We start from the raw sequence: 8,914 nt of genomic DNA, 5'->3' as shown, positions 1-8,914 counted from the left end.
TGTCTTTTCTTCCACAGATGCAGCAGCTGGTTGTCTGTTTTATGGTTCTATCTCCATTATTTTTCCCCTCACTCTCCCTCTTTCTTTCATTCTTCCTTTCAATTAAAATTTAAACAAATAAATTAATTAATTAAAATAAAATAAAAGCTCACAAATAAAAGATTCACAATGGTGCTGCAAAAAATTATGAGAACACTGGCTGTGTGGGCTTCAGCTTTGCTGATGCCTGTGCCTCTGAGTATAGCGAAACAAAACAAAACATAAATGAATGTGAGTCAGACTCATGAGCCTAATCATTATGAACTGTCTTTTATATTTTTTCTCAGAATGTTTAAAAAAATTAAAGACTACATGAGCGTTGAAGGAAAACAAAAAGCAGTGACAAAAACACACAAAACATACACAGTGTTTTTAATGAGTTGAGGCTGGTATGCTGCCTGTCATGCTTGTCAGTCGCCATGGGGATGGGCTTGGAGACAAACTGGTTGCCCTGGGCAGCAGATGGCTAAGAATCCAGATACTTAACCATAACAGGGATCTGGCTGAAGTGCTGGCGAGCTATCGTGTGTTTGTGTTCTACCCAGCGGATAAATGTTGTCTCGTATGCCTGAATACAAACAGAAGGGGATACTAAGTCAGTGGAACAGCTGATTCTGGAGGACTGGACAGAATATTTTAAACTCATACAAAATTAGTGTAACAAAATTAATCTGTGTGCAGTCCCACCACTTTAGTTATGAACACCTTCTTCAGGGGTTCTTTCAAACTGCTGACTGAGAACTAGAGACTGTGAGCCAATAATACTAGAGGGTTCCTTGTGCTAAAAGCAGAAGTATTTACATGGACAAACCTTGTCGATGTCCTCCACTTCTAAGTGAGCTGAAGTCTCTTCTTTTGAGAGCAGGATGCAGTTCCAGGGGCTCCAGTCCTTCTGACGCACCCAGCGAACAAAGACCAGGTTGTAGAGGTCCACACTGCCATTAATAGCTGAGCGGGATGCCCATAATACTTCTACCAGATACTGCATGTCCTCCACCTGAGGATGTAGATGTGAATGTTTGCGTATGTGCATTATAAACATATAAAATCAAACTGTGAAGGAGAATTCACTTAAGGCACCTAGAGCATAGAGTGAAATCAATCAAAATTACAAAGACGCAGAGTGAAACCAGTGTTTACCTGCAGCAAAAATGGGATCTTAGCTTCCTTGTTCAGCCCCTGCTCATTGACTTGCAACCTCCTCAGGATGTTTTTGTACAAAGAGAATTCATCACGGGATCTAGCTATGTTGTTGAGTGTGGAGCAATGCTGGCACCGATCATTTCGACCGCCACTGGCAGACACAGTGAAGTCAGCAGAGCGCAGGTAATGATGACAGCTGCGGCAGAGGAACATGTCATTCCTCAGCTGGTTGGGATTCTGAGGAACCTAGGATAGATTATCAGTCGTAGTGAGACCTTGTTCACACATACATGGCATGCTTTTCTTTAAACATACCTTTTCTATGCACTATTAAATCTGGTCTAAAACGCACGCTACACTACTTGCAGAGAGAAAATGATCATAAACTGAGTTTGTAGTGTTGACATTCACACCAAGTATGCACATTCGCTGCCCAAAGGGTTCTTATCAGTCACTATGGGTACATTTTTGAATCGTCACATGCCTATTACAACTGAGTTATTGATTCTTTACTTCCTGTTAATATATGGATTCCAAGTGTGTTTTTATGAAAAAGCCATTGTTTTTAAAATGGTGCCAAACTGCTTTTCTGAACGAAGATACCTTTCACTTATAAAATATTGTAAAAAATATACAACCCCAATTAGAAAATAAAATGTTTGATGCAGTGTAAAATATCAAAAAAGGAGGAAAAAACAGAATGCAATGATGGTAAATCTCATAAACCAAAATTTCTTTCAAAATACAGCTTAGAAAATATATTCAATGTTGAAAGTAGACATTTCACTGTTTCATGATAAATATTAGCTGTCAAGATGGACAGAGGTTAAGTAATCTGCAAAAAAAACTGTGTCCACTAATTGTGGAGCAATTTCAAAAGAATATTCCTTTCATGTAAAACTGTGAAGACTTTGAAAGTTCCATCGTCTACACCACAAAGAGAAACCAGAAACGTCTCTGTGTGGATGGGACATGGCTGAAATCAATACTAGATGAATACTCTGGTAAGGTACTCAGTTGGCACTTCATAAAATAAAGACAACACAAAAACAGGCATCATTCTGTCAGGTTCAGGAACACTTATTAAATTATTGTCTGTGAACACAGTTATCCACAAATCCACACATCCACAAATGCAGCTCTAAGATAACAGAAATAAGCCATATGTGAAATGATCCATAGAAGCTGCTGTCTTCTCAGGGCCAAAACCCATTTAAAATGCTCTCTGTCTAATTAGAAACTGCCCAGTGGTTAGACAAATTGAAATTCAAAATTGTTTTTAGAAATCATGGACCATGCATCCTGTGAACAAAAGAGGAGAGACCATACTGCTTGTTATCAGTGCTAAGGTCAACAGCCAGCATCTCCAATGATGTGGGGATGCATTAGAGCCTATGGAACTGGTAACTTGTGGAGAGGCACCATCAATGCAGAAAGTATACTTAGATTCAGGAGCAACATATGTTCCCAGCCAGATGGCTTATTTTAAAGAGAATGCCTTGCCTCATCAAGGCAATGCTGAACTACCATAAATTCCGGACTATAAGCCGCTACTTTTTTCCCAGGCTTTGAGCACCGCGGCTTATCATACGATGCGTCTAATATATATTTTTTTTCTTTTTTTCCATTGCCTCGTAACATTAGACCAATAAAATAAATGAATAGTTCACAGTGGTCCAATGAAACTGTACGATAAATCAAACACACTTGCACTACTAAATTATTGTAAATCTGTCATTTGTACTCGCCCTCAACATGAAAAACAAACGAAGAAATCTCCCTCTGTTCAAGTTTTAACTCAAAACCCATCAGTTCAAGTGTGCTTACCTCCAGTGATTGCTCCGTTCCGTGTATTTTTAATATGGTATGATGTTTTAATTCCTGTGTTTTTATCTAATATATTGTTTGTACAATGTCCTTGACTGTTTTGAAAGGAGCTTTCAATAATTTGTATTATTAACATTATTACCTGTTTCCCATTTTTCTGAGTCTGGTCCTACGTGGGTGTAGATCGGATGTTTGTTAGGTATTGATTAGTTTTAATGAATACCATGTTCTTTCTCATTTAATTTCATGTTCAATACGTGTGTATAGTTGCGTTTCTTTAGTTGCACTGGCACCAACTGATTGATTTTTCGAGACAGTGAAAGTGGTGATATGATAACCAGTTTTTGTTTAGTTTTTTATACAAGACATGATTTGCGGGAGCGCAGAGTTCTAGATGGACATTTCTTTCGGGAGTCTGTTTCAGACGGTCGGACATTCTTTGAGACGCAGCTAAGCTAAGCTTCAACTTTAGCCTGCCCAGGAGCAGGCTAGTTCAGCGGCATAAGTTACCATGGTTACTCAGTGGGCATTCAAATAAGCCACGTTCGTGGAACAGAACTCTCTCTAAGATTAGCCAGAATTATCGAGAAAAGCCAGGCTAAACCAGCTTCGTGGAACACCCCTCAGGTTTCCAGGAGGTCCGGGGCAGAGTCTCGATTGCTCCTGCCACACACCTGTTCCTCGTTTGTTCTCATCAAGACATGAGCTAATATTTTTCATGAAATAGTAAAATGTCTCACTTTCAACATTTAAAATTTTCTATCATGTTTGATATTTTTTATGTTATTGTAAGTAAAATACCAGTTTGAGATTTGCTAATATGTTTGTTTGTTGTTGTTGTTTTTTTACTTGTGTGTGGACTGGACTTGAGATATTGATATTCAAGAGTATCCTAAGCATGAGACGTCAGACCAGTTTGAGTCTAAGCTTACTTTGAGATACTTGGCCACGCTAGGGTTAAATGCTGGTGTTTTGATGTACTGCAGGAACAGAGTACAGATTCTCTTCCTCAGACCCTCTAGACGGTGTGCCTTTACTCCTCGAGCCATCAGGTCCACTTCCCTGTCAATCAAATCCATGATATCTCGAGTCAGCTGACACTCATAGTCCTGTCCGAAAAAAATAGATGAATAAGTTACCAATAAAAAAGGACACGGTCTCTGTGCAGTCATAATATAGGAGTTGTTTGTGTATATTGTTGTGTAGTACCTTGACAGTGTTTTTAAGTGTCATCAGGAAATGGATTCTCTGCTCCTTGCCAGGGGTGGATAGGCTGATATTGTTGTAGAGATCTCGCTGCTCTTTGGCTCTGATGGTGTGCTGAGTGTCCATCTCGATGAGACGACCGTCAGCTGCTCGCCACTGATGAGGTGCAGCAGTCTGGGACAGATACACCAAATTGTCATTAGTGCTGAGTTGTTTCAGGATCACCTGAGCCATCCCTAACTATAAGCTTTATCAAAAAGGAAAGTTTTAAGCCTGATCTTAAAGGTAGAGAGGGTGTCTGCTTCCCAGACATTTACTGGCAGCTTATTCCACAAGAGAGGGGACTGATAACTGAAGGTTCTGCCTCCCATTCTACTTTTAAAAACTCTAGCAACCACAAGTAAACCTGCAGTTTGGGAGCGATGTGCTCTGCTGGTAAAATATCTTATAATAAGATCTTTAAGATGTGATGGAGCTCAGCCATTAAGAGCTTTATATGTGAGGAGAAGAATCTTAAATTCTATTCTGAATTTAACAGGGAGCCAATGAAGAGAAGCTAAAACTGGAGAAATATGATCTCTGCTGTTAGTTCTCATCAAAACTCTGGCTGCAGCATTTTGAAACAACTGAAGGCTTTTCAGAGAATATGTGGGACAGCCCAATAATAAAGAATTCAATAGTCCAATCTTGAAGTAACAAATGCATGGAGCAGTTTTTTTATGTGAGTCAAATGATAAATTCTGGTCAAAAATAACTCCAAAGTTCCTCACTGTAGTACTAGAAGCCAAGAAAATACCATCTAAAGTAACTATATAGCTAGACAATTTCTCCCCGAAGCGCTCAGGTCCAAAGATAACAACTTCAGTTTGTCTGAATTTAGAAGCAGACAGTTCTGAGTCATCCAGGTCTTTATGTCTTTAAGACATGCTTGTAGTCTGACCAACCTATTGGGTTCATCTGGTTTTATAGATAAGTACAGCTGAGTATCATCAGCATAGCAATGGAACTTTATGCCATGGTGTCTAATAATGTTACTTAATGGAAGCATGTATAAAGTGAAAAGAATCGGTCTAAGTACAGAACCCTGAGGAATTCCATGACTTACTCTGGTGTGTGAGGAAGATTCTTCATTCATTTACAAGAACAAACTGGAATCTTTCAGATAAATATGATTTAAACCAGCCTAATGCAGTTCCTTTAATCCCAATAACATGTTCAAGTCTGTGTAATAAGATACTGTGATCGACCGTATCAAATGCAGCACTGAGATCCAACAGGACAAGCACAGACACAAGTCCGCTATCAGAGGCTAAGAGGAGATCATTGGTAACTTTCAGCAGTGCAGTTTCTGTGCTATGATGCACTCTGAATCCTGACTGAAACTCTTCAAACAGATTATTTCTGTGTAAGTGATCACAAAGCTGAGCTGCAACTATTTTTTCAAGAACTTTAGACATAAAAGGGAGATTGGATGTAGGTCGATAATTAGCTAACACTTCTGAATCAAGAGTAGGTTTTTTTAAGTAAAGGTTCAATTACAGCAACCTTAAAAGTCTGAGGTACATATCCTGTCAACAAAGACAGATTGATCAAATCCAATATGGAAGTGTCAATTAAGGAGAAAACCTCCCTGAACAGTCTGGTTGGGATTGGGTCTAAAATACAAGTTGATGGTTTAGAAGAGACCATTGCTGTTGTTAGTTCAGAGAGATCAACTGGGCAGAAGCCGTCCAAATACAAATCAGGTTCTAAAGATACTTCTAAAGATACTTCTAAAGCTGCTGTACTTCACTGATAATAGTGGGAGGGACTCCATCGATCTTCTCTCTGATAGAAACAATTTTATCGATAAAGAAGCTCATGAAATCATCACTGCTGAGAGTTAAATCAATACCTGGCTCAGCAGAGCTCGGACTCTTAGTCAGACTGGCTACAGTGCTGGAAAGGAACCTGGGATTGTTCTTATTCTCTTTTATCAATGATGAATAATAAGCAGTTCTAGCTTGACGAAGGGCTTTCTTATACATTATTAAACTATCTTTCCAGACTAATTGAGACTCTTCCAAATTAGAGAAACACCACTGTCTCTCCAGCTTTCTTACAGTCTGCTTTAAAGCACGCAGCTGTGAATTATACCAAGGAGCCAACCTCTTCTGACTGATTACCTTCCTTTTCAGAGGGGCAACATTGTCCAAAGTTGTACGCACTGAAACTGTAGTGCTGTCAAGAGTCAAGTATTGCTGGAGTAAAAGTTAGGTAGCCGTCCTCTGTCATATCTGCACATGGCAGTGAAGAAAAGGATGATGGAATTAACTCTTTAAATCTGGTTACAGCATCCTCTGATAGACACCTTCTATATGTAAATTTCTTCTCAGAAACTGTATAGTCAAGTAATGTAAACTCAAAGGTTATCAGAAAATAATCAGATAAGACAGGGTTATGAGGGAACACTGTTAACTGTTCACTCTCAATGCCTTAAGTCAGAACAAGATCAAGGGTGTGATTAAGGCAGTGAGTCGGTCTGTGAACACTCTGAGAAAATTCAATAGAATTTAATATAGAATAAAACTTTATTTAGGCTGTCATTTTCAACATCTACATGAATATTAAAGTCGCCCACTACAATGACTTTATCTGTACTCATCTGTACACTACTCTATCAGACATCATGAAGAATTATGGAAAACTATTTGGAATCAGAAGACCTCCACTTACCAATGAACAACATTAAAACACAAAAATTCTGACACATGAAAGACGAAAGAAAAATTTCAGAATCTGAGCTTTTTTCTAAAAAACAACAAACAAATTGAAGCCTGCAAAATTTCATAATTTTTTACAAAATGTGAGAATTCCTTTGTGCTGTATTTTCTTAGTAAAGCAAGATTTACAGAAGTTGAGGTGGATTTGAATGAAGCAAATTGCAGCCATTGTTTACCTGTTACAGATATTGGATGAGTTTCCAGGAGAACTTTGCTGTTTAAAAAAATCATTTTTAATCTTGATACACAATTGATAATATAATAATTGATAATTTATTAAATTAAGAATGCAAGACTCCAGTCAGAAGAACTACTGTCAAGAAACAACTTTCTAGTAACAGTCTAAGAGTACAAGTAACACCAGGAAGGAGAAGAATCAAGGCAAAGTGCTTGGGATGACTACTATGTTTTTCCCTGCATAATGACCGCTGAGGAAAGACAGTTTGTACAAGATTGGAATGACTGTAGCACATTAGACTGAGAGAGCTGCAATTAGAGAAGAAGTGACTTATGACCTTGTCCAAGAAGTCCTTAATGACTTTTTCATCGTTGCTGGTCTTGATGGCGATACGATGGCACCCAATGGCAGCTATGAGCTGTGTCTCCTGCGCTAGCAATGAGTACAAGGCTTCCTTCCTCTCAGCACCTCGCAGGGACATGTTTATCTGCTGCTCCTCCTCATTCCTCCATCCTAAAACAAGTATCTATGGTTAAAAAAATATACTCTAAGCACCATTATCAGATTAACAACAGAGTGGGACTTGTAGCCCTTTCTTCTCAGTCTTAAACCTACTCTCCAGAGCGTGGTATAGCAGGTTGAAGTCCTCTTTACTCTGTGGGTTCATCCAGCGCTGGCGGCGGTCCCTCAGCTGCTCTTCCTTCTCCTCCTTCCTTCTCCTCTCCTGCAGCTCAAGCCAGGCCAGGCGCCGGCTTCGCTCCTTCCTCAGCCGGTCTACCACCTGCTGGGCCAGCCAGCGCCGTGCAAACGATTGCAGGCAGATCACCTGAGTGGATAGCGATACAGACATGGATATGTAAACTGAATTGAACTTCTATTGATATCTATACTTAAAGTAAATTATGGTATATTTTCTATTTACACATTTAATTTATCCACTTTTATACAGGATATACAGTATAAGTGGGGATATTCTTTAACCAAGATGTAAATGCAAAATGGGACTTTTTTTCATACATATATGGATTTACGAACTTATTTAATGACATTTTTTACACTGGAGGTTGAAATTAAGAAAAAACCATAATGCATTCCCATAACTAATACTCAGTGTTTACTTACAGCTTTCAGCCTCCTGTCATGGTACTCATCAGCAGTAATGTATTTCCCAGGGGTGACAAGCTTGTCATTCACACAAGAGATGTAGCAGCCAATGCCAGTCATCTGGGTGGAGATGTTGACTGGACACTGTTGAATCTGAGACTTCAGCTCGACTGTCTGTTTGAAGAACATAAACACAAAGACACAGACTTGAATAAGGAAAAGCAAATTTGGAAAACTACAAACAGTGTATAAGAAACATGTATGAGAACTTACCAATTTTGAAACTTTGTTGCCCATCTTAAAATGGACTCAATTTACTTTCCACAAACTACATTCCACTCTTCACAAAAACAAATCCAAAACCACATTTGACAAGAGCACCTTTGGCAGCAGCAACAGCCTTGTATCTCCTTAGCGATGATCCTAAGAGCTAGGTACACCTTTGCCTTGAAAGATTTCTCATTGCTCTCAGTGAAACCTTTCCAGCTCTGATTTGATGGGGAGTACAAGTGTTGAGAGCTGCTCTGTCAGGTTCAGGTCTAGACTCTTGACTGAGCCACAACAGCGTATTCGGGGCTTTCCTGAGATAGTCCTGTGTTTTCTTGGTGGTTCTTCAGGTTTATTCAAACGCAAACCTTCACCTCAGCCTGGGATC

At 39.2% G+C, this 8,914-nt stretch overlaps 1 protein-coding gene across 1 annotated transcript; it reads right to left on the bottom strand.

Annotated features, from left to right (window-relative positions):
- Nucleotides 1-431: 431 nt before the first annotated feature.
- Nucleotides 432-8,417, bottom strand: iqub (IQ motif and ubiquitin domain containing). The gene is made up of 8 exons (XM_075469288.1): nucleotides 8,278-8,417; nucleotides 7,771-7,981; nucleotides 7,493-7,668; nucleotides 4,219-4,389; nucleotides 3,942-4,118; nucleotides 1,180-1,428; nucleotides 851-1,036; nucleotides 432-607 (listed from the first exon to the last, which is right to left on the bottom strand). The coding sequence occupies exons 1-8, from the start codon at nucleotides 8,377-8,379 to the stop codon at nucleotides 506-508; spliced, it is 1,374 nt and encodes a 457-aa protein (XP_075325403.1). The 5' UTR covers nucleotides 8,380-8,417; the 3' UTR covers nucleotides 432-505.
- Nucleotides 8,418-8,914: the final 497 nt, after the last annotated feature.

The sequence above is a fragment of the Odontesthes bonariensis genome, chromosome 7, assembly GCF_027942865.1.
Source record: "Odontesthes bonariensis isolate fOdoBon6 chromosome 7, fOdoBon6.hap1, whole genome shotgun sequence".
NCBI lineage: Eukaryota > Metazoa > Chordata > Actinopteri > Atheriniformes > Atherinopsidae > Odontesthes > Odontesthes bonariensis.
The sequence above is the reverse complement of the archived record's forward strand: the minus strand, read 5'-3'. Positions and strand labels throughout refer to the sequence as shown.

Coding starts and splice junctions, on each gene's coding strand:
- iqub (XM_075469288.1), bottom strand. CDS start 8,379: ATGACTGGCATTGGCTGCTACATCTCTTGTGTGAATGACAAGCTTGTC. Junction 1,429..3,941: donor GCGTGGCCAAGTATCTCAAA/GTAAGCTTAGAC, acceptor AATCTATCCTAG/GTTCCTCAGAATCCCAACCA. Junction 608..850: donor AAGTGGAGGACATCGACAAG/GTTTGTCCATGT, acceptor GTTTGTATTCAG/GCATACGAGACAACATTTAT.